Here is a 16,407-nt window from a genome sequence, read left to right as displayed (position 1 = left end):
ATAATAATTTGTTCTTAACTGACTTGCCTTGTTAAATAAAGGTTAAATAAAATATTTTAAAAAATAGTCCTGCTGGCCCCTCCCTGTTAGTCCTGCCATAATGGGAAAGTATGGAACACAAAGCCTGTGTTTAATATCACCACGGACGGAACCTTCCGGCGTTTCATTGAGGAATAAATTGCTTCTGCTAATGTTCCTTTCATTACGCCACAGCCCTTAATTGTGCTGCTGACAGGCCTCTGGCTACAGGGGGGATGGGCAGAGACATCGCGTGTTACAGCGGTGTGTGTGTTTGTTTCTGCAGCCTCACACATACACAAGCACAATACCAGGGATTTCAGGATTTAGAGCCGACACAGAGGAATGAACTGTTATTAGTCTGAATATACCTCGTCAGTCTGATACCTGTGCAGAACGGTGTCAAAACAAACTACAGGATGTGGTAGCAACATATCCACACTCATAAAGAGCTTCAAGCACAAACAAACTACCCCCACACAGACCCACACAGACCCACACTGACCCACACAGACCCACACTGACCCACACAGACCCACACAGACCCACACAGACCCACACTGACCCACACTGACCCACACAGACCCACACAGACCCACACTGACCCACACAGACCCACACTGACCCACACAGACCCACACAGACCCACACAGACCCACACAGACCCACACAGACCCACACAGACCCACACTGACCCACACAGACCCACACAGACCCACACAGACCCACACAGACCCACACTGACCCACACTGACCCACATCCACCACATACATTTACCAAATATTTGTCAAGCTTTTACCAAGCTGCAATATGGAAAGTACGTTGCCTTTTTACACATTATAATGTCTACGCCAGAGGGATGTCAGGCTACATTTGCAATTGTAAACGCAAACTGCTTCAACAAAAGCTCAGTAAATATTAAATCAAACGAGGGCACAAGGCAGTGGTCTAGAACTTGCAACATGAAAGGAGTCTATTCCCAACGACACAGGAAGCGGCATCATGGAGACATCCCCTCCGCCACGGCGTCCTGGGGTGGGAAGGCCAGTATCTGAAGGAGCTCAAAATGGCTTCCATCTCAAAACAACAGACCTGCCAAATGTCAACTGTCACTTAACCCCCGTCCACCTTGCTGTAGCGCCAGGGCCAAGGGTAGGAGAGGAACTCAATCAAGGGTTCTCCTGTTTCAAAAGCACTCCATTCTGGCTGCGGTGAAGCAGTGGGCCCCGCGAACAAAGAGATACCGTCTGTTGAGTTTCCAACGAGGGGAAAACTTCTCCTGAAACTGTCTGAGGTAGGGAAGGAGAGAGGGGTGAAGAGGGGAGGAAAGTGAGGGGAGGGAAGGGGGGAGGAACGGATGAGAGTAAAGAGAGTAAAGAGGCCAGCAGAGGTAAAGGGGCAGGTTCGGCTGGACTGATTTAATTTGCGGGTTTCATTATGTGTGACTTGAGAAGAGAGAGGTTTTTGATTTGATTTGTATCCTATTTTGTCACAGAACATTCTAAGCATGTGAATCAAACGCAGCGACTTTACATTCACATACAATGGAGATGGGAGTTCCCTTCTAAGACCAAATTCTTTACAATGACGGCCTACCCCGGTCAAACCCTAACCCGAACGGCGCTGGGCCAATTGTGCGCTGCCCCATGGGGCTCCCAGTCATGGCCGGTTGTGATACAGCCTGGAATCGAACTGTAGGCACTGATTTGCAGTGCCTTAGACCGCTATGCCATTCGGGAGCCCAATTAGGCTACTATCCCAAAAGCCCCCGCTTGTTTGCGGATTTCTGTCATGTGACACACTACCCGTCAGTAGTCCCCTCTCCCCCAAACACCCCTCCACATTCACAAAGAGGACCCTCTCACAGCAAATCCTATCACAGTCCAAAACCAAACAGCACATATCTAGACATGTGCTGGGCTAATTGTCAGAAGAAAATCAACCGAGTGTGTTCATTTGGATGAACACAACTGTATGGCTTTGATTCTGTTCTTTAGCATTTATACAGAACACACAGACACACAGTTGGGTTGGTGTTGTTAAATGATTCACACTTTTATGAGCTTCTCAATTATTCAGAGATTGAAAGTAATTAACGAGGCATCTGGAGAAGAACAACGGAATCAAATTAGGAATTAAAGAACAAGGAAAAAGATGATGCAACTCAGTCCTATTTTGGGGATTCAATTTCCATTTCCACATGATCAAATGAACGTGGAATTCTAACACCACATTCAACAATAACAACGGAATTCCACATTTTACCAAACCATCTAGAAAGGAATTCTGCTGCATCGTAATTTAGTGTTTTAAAAGCAGCGAGGAGCGCTCCCGTGTAGAGCTGTCTCAGTGTGTGTGTGTGTGTGTGTGTGTATATGTGTGTGTGTGTATATGTGTGTGTGTATGTGTGTGTGTGTGTGTGTGTGTGTGTGTGTGTGTGTGTGTGTGTGTGTGTGTGTGTGTGTGTGAGAGTGCTTGTGTCAGCGTGTGTTTGCATGGTTGACTGCATGTATGTGCGTGTGTTAAAAAGTGATCTTGGACGCATGCCAACCTTTAAGCACCTACACCCCCACCTCCCTAAAGAGACCAGTGTCCCCTTAGTCCCAGTCTAAACTCTGTGTCCCCTTAGTACCAGTCAAACTCTGTGTCCCTTTAGTCCCAGTCTCAGTGTCCCCTTAGTCCCAGTCTCAGTGTCCCCGTAGTCCCAGTCCAAACTCTGTGTCCCCTTAGTCCCAGTCTAAACTCTGTGTCCCCTTAGTCCCAGTCTAAACTCTGTGTTCCCTTAGTCCCAGTCTCAGTGTCCCCATAGTCCCAGTCTCAGTGTCCCCTTAGTCCCAGTCTCAGTGTCCCCTTAGTCCCAGTCCAAAATCTGTGTCCCCTTAGTCCCAGTCTAAACTCTGTGTCCCCTTAGTCCCAGTCTAAAATCTGTGTCCCCTTAGTACCAGTCCAAACTCCGTGTCCTCTTAGTACCAGTCTAAAATCTGTGTCCCCTTAGTACCAGTCCAAACTCTGTGTCCCCTTAGTACCAGTCTAAACTCTGTGTCCCCTTAGTCCCAGTCTAAACTCTGTGTCCCCTTAGTCCCATTCTGTGTCCCCTTAGTCCCAGTCTAAACTCTGTGTCCCCTTAGTACCAGTCAAACTCTGTGTCCCCTTAGTCCCAGTCTAAACTCTGTGTCCCCTTAGTCCCAGTCTAAACTCTGTGTCCCCTTAGTCCCAGTCTCTGTGTCCCCATAGTCCCAGTGTCCCCATAGTCCCAGTCTCAGTGTCCCCTTAGTCCCAGTCTCAGTGTCTCCGTAGTCCCAGTCCAAACTCTGTGTCCCCTTAGTACCAGTCTAAACTCTGTGTCCCCTTAGTCCCAGTCTAAACTCTGTATCCCCTTAGTCCCAGTCTAAACTCTGTGTCCCATTAGTCCCAGTCTCTGTGTCCCCATAGTCCCAGTGTCCCCATAGTCCCAGTGTCCCTTTAGTCCCAGTCTCAGCGTCCCCTTAGTCCCAGTGTCCCCTTTGTCCCAGTCTCAGCGTCCCCTTAGTCCCAGTGTCCCCTTAGTCCTAGTCTCAGTGTCCCCTTAGTCCCAGTCTCAGTGTCCCCTTAGTCCCAGTCCAAACTCTGTGTCCCCTTAGTCCCATTCTGTGTCCCCTTAGTCCCAGTCTAAACTCTGTGTCCCCTTAGTACCAGTCAAACTCTGTGTCCCCTTAGTCCCAGTCTAAACTCTGTGTCCCCTTAGTCCCAGTCTAAACTCTGTGTCCCCTTAGTCCCAGTCTCTGTGTCCCCATAGTCCCAGTGTCCCCATAGTCCCAGTCTCAGTGTCCCCTTAGTCCCAGTCTCAGTGTCTCCGTAGTCCCAGTCCAAACTCTGTGTCCCCTTAGTACCAGTCTAAAGTCTGTGTCCCCTTAGTCCCAGTCTAAACTCTGTGTCCCCTTAGTCCCAGTCTAAACTCTGTGTCCCCTTAGTCCCAGTCTGTGTCCCCTTAGTCCCAGTCTAAACTCTGTGTCCCCTTAGTACCAGTCAAACTCTGTGTCCCCTTAGTCCCAGTCTCAGTGTCCCCTTAGTCCCAGTCTCAGTGTCCCCGTAGTCCCAGTCCAAACTCTGTGTCCCCTTAGTACCAGTCTAAACTCTGTGTCCCCTTAGTCCCAGTCTAAACTCTGTGTCCCCTTAGTCCCAGTCTAAACTCTGTGTCCCATTAGTCCCAGTCTCTGTGTCCCCATAGTCCCAGTGTCTCATTAGTCCCAGTGTCTCCTTAGTCCCAGTCTCTGTGTCCCCATAGTCCCAGTGTCCCCATAGTCCCAGTGTCCCTTTAGTCCCAGTCTCAGCGTCCCCTTAGTCCCAGTGTCCCCTTTGTCCAAGTCTCAGCGTCCCCTTAGTCCCAGTGTCCCCTTAGTCCTAGTCTCAGTGTCCCCTTAGTCCCAGTCTCAGTGTCCCCTTAGTCCCAGTCCAAACTCTGTGTCCCCTTAGTCCCAGTCTAAACTCTGTGTCCCCTTAGTCCCAGTCTAAACTCTGTGTCCCCTTAGTTCCAGTGTCCCCATAGTCCCAGTCTCAGTGCCCCCTTAGTCCCAGTCTCAGTGTCCCCTTAGTCCCAGTCTCAGTGTCCCCTTAATCCCAGTCTCTGTTTCCCTTTAGTCCCAGTGTTCCCTTAATCCCAGTCAAAACTCCCCGTGTCCCCTTGGTCCCATTCTAACTCCCTGTGTCCCCTTAGTCCCAGTCTAAACTCAGTGTCCCCTTAGTCCCAGTCTAAACTCAGTGTCCCCTTAGTCCCAGTCTAAAGTCTGTGTCCCCTTAGTCCCAGTCTAAACTCTGTGTCCCCTTAGTCCCAGTCTAAACTCTGTGTCCCCTTAGTCCCAGTCTGTGTCCCCTTAGTCCCAGTCTAAACTCTGTGTCCCCTTAGTACCAGTCAAACTCTGTGTCCCCTTAGTCCCAGTCTCAGTGTCCCCTTAGTCCCAGTCTCAGTGTCCCCGTAGTCCCAGTCCAAACTCTGTGTCCCCTTAGTACCAGTCTAAACTCTGTGTCCCCTTAGTCCCAGTCTAAACTCTGTGTCCCCTTAGTCCCAGTCTAAACTCTGTGTCCCATTAGTCCCAGTCTCTGTGTCCCCATAGTCCCAGTGTCTCATTAGTCCCAGTGTCTCCTTAGTCCCAGTCTCTGTGTCCCCATAGTCCCAGTGTCCCCATAGTCCCAGTGTCCCTTTAGTCCCAGTCTCAGCGTCCCCTTAGTCCCAGTGTCCCCTTTGTCCAAGTCTCAGCGTCCCCTTAGTCCCAGTGTCCCCTTAGTCCTAGTCTCAGTGTCCCCTTAGTCCCAGTCTCAGTGTCCCCTTAGTCCCAGTCCAAACTCTGTGTCCCCTTAGTCCCAGTCTAAACTCTGTGTCCCCTTAGTCCCAGTCTAAACTCTGTGTCCCCTTAGTTCCAGTGTCCCCATAGTCCCAGTCTCAGTGCCCCCTTAGTCCCAGTCTCAGTGTCCCCTTAGTCCCAGTCTCAGTGTCCCCTTAATCCCAGTCTCTGTTTCCCTTTAGTCCCAGTGTTCCCTTAATCCCAGTCAAAACTCCCCGTGTCCCCTTGGTCCCATTCTAACTCCCTGTGTCCCCTTAGTCCCAGTCTAAACTCAGTGTCCCCTTAGTCCCAGTCTAAACTCAGTGTCCCCTTAGTCCCAGTCTAAACCCAGTGTCCCCTTAGTCCCAGTCTAATCTCTGTGTCCCCTTAGTCCCAGTCTAAACTCCCCGTGTCTCCTTAGTCCCAGTCTAAACTCCCAGTGTCCTCTTAGTCTCAGTCTAAACTCCCTGTGTCCTTTTAGTCCCAGACTAATCTCTCAGTGTTCCCTTAGTCCCAGTCTAAACTCAGTGTCCCCTTAGTCCCAGTCTAAACTCAGTGTCCCCTTAGTCCCAGTCTAATCTCTGTGTCCCCTTAGTCCCAGTCTAAACTCCCCGTGTCTCCTTAGTCCCAGTCTAACTCCCCGTGTCCCCTAAGATCCAGTCTAAACTCCCTGCTTCTCTGTCTGGCCTCCTCTGCATTTTACCCTCACATCCCGCTCAAATTGGACGCAATGCGATTACCGGCCCAACTCAAAGCACATGTTCCAAGTTGCTGAGCATTTCACTTCATGGGACGACAAAAAGGAGAGGAAAGGGAAAACAGACAGTCAGGAAAATAAAGCAACACAAACACGGCTGGGCTATGTTTGTCTGACACAGAGAGGCTCCCATGCTCTCAAGAATGTTCACTTTGACTCCTGGGTCACGTTACCAAGCATTAGCAAGAAATTGCAGCTGATGGGGTCTGAATGTGTGGGACACTGTGTGTGTGTGTGTGTGTATGTGTGTGTGTGTGTGTGTGTGTGTGTGTGTGTGTGTGTGTGTGTGTGTGTGTGTGTGTGTGCATACACCCTGAGTGTGTGCAGTGGTCTAGTGCTAGCTGTGCCACCAGGGATTCTGGGTTCGAGCCCAGGCTCTGTCGCAGCCGGCCGAGACCGGGAGGTCCATAGGGAGACGCACAATTGGCCTAGTGTCGTCCGGGTTAGGGAGGGTTTGGCCAGTAGGAATATCCTTGTCTCATCGCGCACTAGCGACTCCTGTGGCGGGCCGGGCGCAGTGCGCGCTAACCAGGTCGCCAGGTTCACGGTGTTTCCTTCGACACATTGGTGCGGCTGGCTTCCGGGTTGGATGCGCGCTGTGTTAAGAAGCAGTGCGGCTTGGTTGGGTTGTGTTTCGGAGGACGCATGGCTTTCAACCTTAGTCTCTCCCGAGCCCGTACGGGAGTTGTAGCGATGAGACAAGATAGTAACTACTAAAACAATTGGATACCACGAAATTGGGGAGAAAAGGGGTAAAAAAAGAAAAGAAAAATTCTATTAAAAAATGTAAATAAGTGTTCATTCAGTATTGTTGTAATTGTCATTATTACAAACACATTTTAAAAAATCGGCGGATTAATCGGTATCGGATTTTTTTGGTCCTCCAATAATCGCTATCGGTATCAGCGTTGGATATTCCTAATCGGTCGACCTCTAGTTTACGACCTCTACAAGAGATACTGCTGTGCTGCGAGTCACAGACATCTAAATGGTGTCTCCTGGACTGCCCGCCCGGCGCAAAAACATTAGCAAGGATAAAGTTTCATAAGGCAACCCCCCATCTCACCTCTTTTTTCTCTTTGGTTCAGGAGGAGCAGCAAGGTCTTTATTTCTGTCTAAATAGAGTGGCTGCAGCGGCAGGGCTAGGCTAACCCCGGGCCAATCTGATCATTATCTACCCCATCTAAACAAACCTTACTTTCCCAGAACAGAGCACGCATTCTATAAGCACTCTTACATGGTGGGGGAGGGGTTTATGTGTGTGTGTGTGTTTGTGTTTGTTTGTCTGTGTGGGGTGTGTGTGTGTACAAGGAACGCCTGTGAATGTGTGTGTGTGTGTGTGTGTGTGTGTGTGTGTGTGTGTGTGTGTGTGTGTGTGTGTGTGTGTGTGTGTGTGTGTGTGTGTGTGTGTGTGTGTGTAAATATACAGCAGCAGTCTCAGTCTCATACACAGGTTAAAGAATGAATGCCTCAGATACTGGCAGCCCTGTAGAAGAGTACAGGAAACACATGCATGTATTTATCATGGTGCTTAGCTTATTGTATCCCAAAGAATCAAAATGGTAGTTCAGGTAATTCAAGTATTATCTAATTACAGTATAATGTCATTACCGTTTACCAGGTATTTCCTATGTCAAAACAAGAACCTTACCTCCCTACCTAATTTGTACACACTGTATATAGACCTTTTCTATTGTGTTATTGACTGTATGTTTGTTTATTCCATGTGTAACTCTGTGTTGTTGTTTGTGTCGCACTGCTTTGCTTTATCTTGTCCAGGTCGCAGTTGTAAATGAGAACTTGTTCTCAACTAGCCTACCTTGTTAAATAAAGGTGATCTGGCCCACCTGGTTAAATAAAGGTGATCTGGTCTACCTGGTTAAATAAAGGTGATCTGGCCCACCTGGTTAAATAAAGGTGATCTGGTCTACCTGGTTAAATAAAGGTGATCTGGTCTACCTGGTTAAATAAAGGTGATCTGGTCTACCTGGTTAAATAAAGGTGATCTGGCCTACCTGGTTAAATAAAGGTGATCTGGCCCACCTGGTTAAATAAAGGTGATCTGGCCCACCTGGTTAAATAAAGGTGATCTGGCCTACCTGGTTAAATAAAGGTGATCTGGTCTACCTGGTTAAATAAAGGTGATCTGGCCCACCTGGTTAAATAAAGGTGATCTGGTCTACCTGGTTAAATAAAGGTGATCTGGCCTACCTGGTTAAATAAAGGTGATCTGGCCTACCTGGTTAAATAAAGGTGATCTGGTCTACCTGGTTAAATAAAGGTGATCTGGCCTACCTGGTTAAATAAAGGTGATCTGGTCTACCTGGTTAAATAAAGGTGATCTGGCCTACCTGGTTAAATAAAGGTGATCTGGTCTACCTGGTTAAATAAAGGTGATCTGGTCTACCTGGTTAAATAAAGGTGATCTGGCCTACCTGGTTAAATAAAGGTGATCTGGTCTACCTGGTTAAATAAAGGTGATCTGGTCTACCTGGTTAAATAAAGGTGATCTGGTCTACCTGGTTAAATAAAGGTGATCTGGTCTACCTGGTTAAATAAAGGTGATCTGGTCTACCTGGTTAAATAAAGGTGATCTGGCCTACCTGGTTAAATAAAGGTGATCTGGTCTACCTGGTTAAATAAAGGTGATCTGGTCTACCTGGTTAAATAAAGGTGATCTGGTCTACCTGGTTAAATAAAGGTGATCTGGTCTACCTGGTTAAATAAAGGTGATCTGGTCTACCTGGTTAAATAAAGGTGATCTGGCCTACCTGGTTAAATAAAGGTGATCTGGCCTACCTGGTTAAATAAAGGTGATCTGGTCTACCTGGTTAAATAAAGGTGAAGCAAAATACATAAATCAAAAAACAAAAGGTGAAAAATACCAGATGTGATCATGTGTAACAACGATGATTTGCATGACATGGTATATAAAGATTTAGCTTCAATGGTTCATTTAAACAACTATGTGAGGATCCAATGGTATTTGATGGTTGAAAAAAGGAGCAGGAGGACAGATGTATAGTGGTCAGAACATCGTGTCCATACACCTTAAGATGAGAGTCAGAGAGAGACCACAGGCCAGGCATTCAGACAACCACAGAGTCGACCGCAACGTCAAGCCTCGCACCAGCCTGCAAAAGAGCCCGCTTGAATCATAAATATTACCATGTCTTTTACATAAATCTGCCACATCGTCCCTGCCCACAGCGGTCTGTTGACCACATGTGGTGGAGATTCGCCGGTCAGAGCACTTTGGCCTGCTGATGAAAAGCAGGGCATTGTGGGTAGCAGACCAGACAACGGTCACGTTAAAGAAGTGGCTGGATAAATAAAGGAAGAGGACAGCCTGATAGACAGAGGGGACATAGTGAACATGCTGTAGGGACGTCATGCCATGCTTCAGAAGACTGCTGTTATCAGCTAGTCATAGACTACAACACAGGTAGAACCTACAACACAGGTAGAACCTACAACACAGATAGAACCTACAACAGCGGTAGAACCTACAACACAGATAGAACCTACAACACAGGTAGAACCTACAACACAGATAGAACCTACAACACAGATAGAACCTACAACACAGATAGAACCTACAACACAGGTAGAACCTACAACAGCGGTAGAACCTACAATACAGCTAGAACCTACACCACAGCTAGAACCTACAACACAGATAGAACCTACAACACAGATAGAACCTACAACACAGCTAGAACCTACAACACAGACAGAACCTACAACAGCGGTAGAACCTACAATACAGCTAGAACCTACACCACAGCTAGAACCTACAACAGCGGTAGAACCTAGAACACAGCTAGAACCTAGAACACAGCTAGAACCTGCAGGTAGAACATTGCATAGTATAAGTTTGGTAAGGAGGAATAGGAAAACAGTGTGTGTGTGTGTGTGTGTGTGTGTGTGTGTGTGTGTGTGTGTGTGTGTGTGTGTGTGTGTGTGTGTATGTGTATGTGTATGTGTGTGTGTGTGTGTGTGTGTGTGTGTGTGTGTGTGTGTGTGTGTGTGTGTGTGTGTACTCACATGTGGACATGTGGAGGTTGAAAGCGGCTCTGGTTGATGTTGTAGTGAGTGAAGGCCTGTGTGGGGTTGGAGCTGTACTCGTCCACTGTGATGGTCACTTTGCCCTGAGAGGCGATTCCATGAGCCATGCTTCCGCCGTTCGGACATCAGACACAGTTCACCAGGATCCAAGGCTGAACCGTTCAGCGGTCATCCTTCAGAACCGCTGCTCAGAACTATAACCGCCTCGTGTACAAAACCGGATCAACCACACTGGACCACAACCACACAGCAATCTGAAGAGAAACAAAGAGAAGAGAAACAGAAACAGAACACGGTTGAACCAGAGTTTAAATCACAAACATACACTTTTGTAAATGTAGATGAGACTGTGATGGAAATAGTAAGAATAGGCCATTCTGATTGGTAAATAGGTACACCCATCAAGCTTCCTCTAAATCAAAACACAATCACTTTCCTGAACAGCGGTTGCCGTGATGACAGACATCGACAGTAAACTGTGAACCTGGCAAATGTTTGTAAAAATGGTCAATTGTAGTAAATACTGAAGATACAGTCTGTAGATGGGAAGTGATACTGTAGGCAGGTGCTCCTAATATTAAATAGGGAAATACTGCGTCTTCATTTGCTAAATAAGGAACAGTTGAAAGAGTCAGTAACAACCCTCCTTATCGAGGACGTGATTTGTCAAACAGATTAAACTATACAATTATAATTTTGCAATAGTATTATAAAAAAAATATTATAATAATCTGGACAGAAAAAATACACATGCAGTAATTTAAATAACCATAGCCTAAATATCTGAAACTACTCTAAGGCCATCTAAGAACATCAGAAAATAATAACTACAAACCATTGATTCTGCAGTAATTTCCCTGAACATTTCATTATTATTTAGGATGAAGACAAACTCATCCTGTATGACAAAATAACTAAACTGCCCAACCATTGGTCATTAAACAGATGCAATAAGGAGACCCTGCAGGTTGTTCAAACACATGTGAAATGACCATATTAATGGATTACAATACATGTATAAATCATTTTGACATCGAAAACAAATATTACAAGTATAAAAGTATAACAAATAAATTTGAGCATAAAATGTTACTAATTAAATAGTTGCATGCAGAAGCATAGATTGTCTGATGCTATCCTAATTTTACAATGTGGTTATAACTCGTCATATTCAATTAAAAATGAATCATAGTTAATTGCAACATTCAGTTTACTTTCAAATTGTAAATGTATATCCATAAAGATTTAGAAAAATACGTTTTGATAGTAATGCAGTTAGTAACATTTTAATTTAAGGCACAAACTCACCTATCAGAGAAATAGATCAATAATGGTAAATCCTAAATAGCCTACATAAATCACAATAGTGTGCGATTGTTTATGAACTAAGAGTAACTAACATAAACTGACGTTACTGACCCAAGTAAACGACCCAAGTTACCGGTGTCGTGTGATTTCGCATACCGCTTTGGAAGCTTGCTCAACGGTGCTTCAGTTCTGCTGTGCTCCCTCAACCCTTGTGTCGCTCCCTCCTGTCTCAACCCCTGATTGATTATAGTCAGTAGTAAGTAGCCACTGTGGGCTTGACATCGCACCTGCAAGCTTTTTATACGAGACCTCCACTTGCACTGTCTCTCCGATGCAAGGACCGGTAGCCTACTGTGCCCCTCAATTTAAAAGTCCATCACTAATTGAAAAATCTAAACAACGGTCGCCGAGTTCAGGAGAGGATTCATTTCACTGTTAACAAGTGCTTGATAGCCACGAAGACACTACTTTATATTTGTAAATACAGTCATACTTGACTGTGCACATTCATAATATATACTGTATTTTGTGTACATATCCGTTCACTACTTTGTATAAGCTAATTACCTAAACTTATTTTTATTTTAATCAGACGTTTTTAAATGATTGATATAGATTTGTGCACTGCATTGTTGTGGGAGCTAACACAATAATTTCCAAGCACCTTTTATAGCCTCTATGCTGTACTCTGTGTTCGTGACGAAAAACATTTTATTTGTATTTTATTTTGATACAATGTATCGACGCAACAAAACACAAGGATACATTATACTATTAGCAACATAAGATGGTGCAATGTATATATATATATATATATATATATATATATATATATATATATATATATATACATTATATACATTATATATATTATATACATTGTAACAACTCCAAAGCAACATTGCGACCATGGCTATGTACCAATTAGGCGAAATGCCTCCCTCTGTGTTTAGCTATCACCATTTAGGCCTAGAAGATAACAATACATGCAATCAAATATCTCCAAGTTGTCTGTGGACTTGAAATTGTACGGTTTACAATAGGCCTACACTAGCCTAGGCTACTGTAAACAGACACCCGTGAACTTTGCCCAATGCTTGCAGCACTCCATTGAAAAACGTGAAACTGCAGACAGTGAGCGTGCATGGTTTTGGTCGCTAGATATTCCATACGTGTGTATTTTGCAATAGCCTATGATGGCTTACCTTGGTAGCCTACATAGCTAGCTGCAACTAGCTACTTCAAGTAGCTAAATCTGCCCATGCATTTTAAATGCACGCTTTAGCTTCCCATATTAAATGCTTTCGCGCCAATACACTGTAGTTACTATTTCTTCCAATGCAAACATACACGTTCCTAACTTTAAAAATGCACATTCAAATTATAAATCCACTATTTACTACCGCATTACTAAAGTCGGGGAGAGGGAAACACACTGACCCTATGGTACCACACATTACTAGCTCAGTGCACCGCTTGCCATAACATTGCTGTTTTCAATAATGAACTAAAAGGATCTGTGAACTGTGCGTTCTGACATCTCGTATAAAGAAACAGCAAAGGTGGTCAGTGTCAGCGAACCATCTGCACTAACCTCTTGCTCTCCCTCGTAAATGACAAGGCACCTCTAACCTGCGGCTTTGTGTCATGTTTTCTTATTCTCTCCATGCCAGCGATTTTCAAAGCCAGAGGTGAATATAGCTACCTTCGTTCTGGCGGATACGTGTCCCGGGGTCGCCCTCTACGCTGTCAAAAGACGCAGATCCATGCGGGAGAATGCCGATTTGGAGGCCGGCGGGGGTTGCAGTCTGGGCGGGCAGGGCAGAACCTTCGACCCTGGGGGACCTCGGCTGGCTCTTGTGGAAACGAGACAGACAGAAGCGGAGAGGGGGAGCAAGAGAGAGAGAGAGAGCAGCCTCGATCTGACAGAGGAGAAGCCGAAGAGCGGTGTAGTGAGATGGGACTGCCACTGGGGTCAGAGAGAGCAGAAAGAGCACAGCCTCGCACACGGGCTCGAGCACGGGCACAGACAGACAGACATGTGCGCGCGTGCGCACTCCCGTTTGTCTCAAACAGACGTTTTTTGCTTCTGCAAGCTGGCTCAATCTATTCCATTTAGAAAGACAGATAACCACCCTGAGCCTGTCAGCAACATTTCCACGTGGAAATATACTTTGTTTCTCTCGCCATTCGTGGCTTGTCTTTTGGCATGGATATGATAGGCTTGCCTAAGGTATACGAGTATTTAGAGTTTACTGCAATTCACACTTGCAGGGCACCACAGACGTGACGGAGTTGACTGGGAGAGTGGACAAAATATGCGGCTATCGATTTCCTTCAGTAAAACCATAATACAGAATTCAATACTGTGGCTGCAAGTCCACGAACTCTCCAAATGACACATCGTTTGTCCACCATGCAGCCAAATATGCAGCAGTCCACCAGCAGCAGTAGCCTACAGCAGTCATGACTGCAGTGATTTCTGTAATAGATTTAACACATGTATACGTTCTCATTTAAAGTAATGGTCCAGTGAAAATCTCACTTTTAAAAGTTAATATTCTGTTAACTCCTACCCAAATAATGTTGTTGACTCATCCTATACTCATAGTTGTGGCCAGAGGTCTCTTCACAATTCCCAAGTCCAGAATAGACTATGGGAGGCGCACAGTTCTACATAGAGCCCTGGCCACATGGAACTCTATTCCACATCAGGTAACTGATGCAAGCAGTAGAATCTGATTAAAAATGTTTTAAAAAAATACACCTTATTGAACAGCGGAGACTGTGAAGAGACACACACACAGGCACAGACACACATACACATGATAAGACACGCACTCTACACACATGTACACATGGATTTTGTATTGTTGATATGTGATAGTAGAGTAGTGGACTGAGGGAACACACTTAATGTGTTGTGAAAAGTGTTATGAAATGTAATGTCATGTTTTAAATTGAATATAGCTGCCTTAATGTTGCTGGACCCCAGGAAGAGTAGCTGCTGCCTTGGCAGGAACTAATGAGTATCCTTAATAAATATGAATACAAATACAGTCCTCCATTTACCTCAGGACCATGGGCACGTAGGAGTGGTCAGGTCCACTCAGGACCATGAGGGCATGCAGGAGTGGTCAGGACTACGAGGGCATGTAGGAGTGGTCAGGTCCACTCAGGACCATGAGGGCATGCAGGAGTGGTCAGGACTACGAGGGCATGTAGGAGTGGTCAGGTCCACTCAGGACCATGGGCACGTAGGAGTGGTCAGGTCCAGTCAGGTCCATGAGGGCATGCAGGAGTGGTCAGGACTACGAGGGCATGCAGGAGTGGTCAGATCCAGTCAGATCCAGGAGGGCATGAAGGAGTGGTCAGGAGTGGTCAGGTCCACTCAGGTCCATGAGGGCATGCAGGAGTGGTCAGGACTACGCGGGCATGCAGGAGTGGTCAGGACTACAAGGGCATGCAGGAGTGGTCAGGACTACGAGGGCATGCAGGAGTGGTCAGGAGTGGTCAGGACTACGAGGGCATGCAGGAGTGGTCAGGACTACGAGGGCATGTAGGAGTGGTCAGGTCCACTCAGGACCATGGGCACGTAGGAGTGGTCAGGTCCAGTCAGGTCCATGAGGGCATGCAGGAGTGGTCAGGACTACGAGGGCATGCAGGAGTGGTCAGATCCAGTCAGATCCAGGAGGGCATGAAGGAGTGGTCAGGAGTGGTCAGGTCCACTCAGGTCCGTGAGGGCATGCAGGAGTGGTCAGGACTACGCGGGCATGCAGGAGTGGTCAGGACTACGAGGGCATGCAGGAGTGGTCAGGACTACGAGGGCATGCAGGAGTGGTCAGGAGTGGTCAGGACTACGAGGGCATGCAGGAGTGGTCAGGACTACGAGAGCATGCAGGAGTGGTCAGGAGTGGTCAGGACTACGAGGGCATGCAGGAGTGGTCAGGACTACGAGGGCATGCAGGAGTGGTCAGGAGTGGTCAGGACTACGAGGGCATGCAGGAGTGGTCAGGAGTGGTCAGGACTACGAGGGCATGCAGGAGTGGTCAGGTCCAGTCCGATCCAGGAGGGCATGAAGGAGTGGTCCTGAGGGTGTGACACTTTTTTGAGACATGTGTTGAGGTGGACAATGACCTCCAAACCGTCTTCCTCTCCTTCTCTCCTTCTTTCCTTCCCTGTTTTGGGACATGTGTTGAGGTGGACAATGTCCTCCAAACTGTCTTCCTCTCCTTCTCTCCTTCTTTCCTTCCCTGTTTTGAGACGTGTTGAGGTGGACAATGTCCTCCAAATTGTTTTCCTCGCCTTCTCTCCTTTCCTTCCCTGTTTTGGGACATGTGTTGAGGTGGACAATGACCTCCAAACCGTCTTCCTCGCCTTCTCTCCTTTCCTTCCCTGTTTTGGGACATGTGTTGAGGTGGACAATGACCTCCAAACTGTCTTCCTCTCCTTCTCTCCTTCTTTCCTTCCCTGTTTTGAGACGCGTTGAGGTGGGACAATGACCTTCAACCTGTCTTCCGCTCTGAAAGGATAAAAGCAATGTGCCAGAAAACCCAACTTGATCAGTCTTTAGTTCTTACAAATCTTATCCTTGTTCTGCCCTCCCCTTCCATACAACAGAAAATATATTTGATGCTAACAAATTCCTTACCACCACTCTGAAAATGTTAGTTTAATGTTTTCCTCGGATCCTATTCTGAAGCTTTTATCCAATTAGCCTTTCAATGTGTCTGACCTGTGATTTCAATTGTACTCTGTGGTAATCCGGTGAGGATAAATAGCTAGTTTGCATCCCGATGGCCTGAAGACGTGTGTTAAAATCATCATTGATTCTTCTCCCACAAAAGCAGCCGACTTAATCTGTTTCAGAGAATTAATAAACCAAGCTGCTGATCAGGGTCACTGACACCAATTAGGGTTCAACTCTTAAGAGGAAGAACATAAGAAATGAGGTACAA

General features: G+C 46.4%; 1 protein-coding gene across 3 annotated transcripts in view; it reads right to left on the bottom strand.

Annotated features, from left to right (window-relative positions):
- LOC110525033 (metallophosphoesterase MPPED2) overlaps positions 1–13,425 on the bottom strand; it is a 135,689-nt gene extending 122,264 nt beyond the window's left edge. Inside the window, exons 1-2 of one of the 3 annotated variants that reach the window (XM_036963485.1) lie at positions 13,155–13,425; positions 10,121–10,395 (exon numbers count right to left, since the gene is read on the bottom strand). In XM_036963485.1, coding sequence (XP_036819380.1) covers positions 10,121–10,248 — 128 coding nt within the window. In that variant the 5' untranslated portion in view covers positions 10,249–10,395; positions 13,155–13,425. Of the gene's footprint in view, positions 1–10,120; positions 10,396–11,449; positions 11,469–11,605; positions 11,626–13,154 lie in introns of those variants that run through there. The other 2 variants (XM_036963486.1, XM_036963487.1) reach the window with 2 other exon arrangements.
- Positions 13,426–16,407: the final 2,982 nt, after the last annotated feature.

This window comes from Oncorhynchus mykiss, chromosome 26, assembly GCF_013265735.2.
Source record: "Oncorhynchus mykiss isolate Arlee chromosome 26, USDA_OmykA_1.1, whole genome shotgun sequence".
NCBI classification, from domain to species: domain Eukaryota; kingdom Metazoa; phylum Chordata; class Actinopteri; order Salmoniformes; family Salmonidae; genus Oncorhynchus; species Oncorhynchus mykiss.
This window is presented reverse-complemented; position numbering and strand designations above follow the sequence as displayed.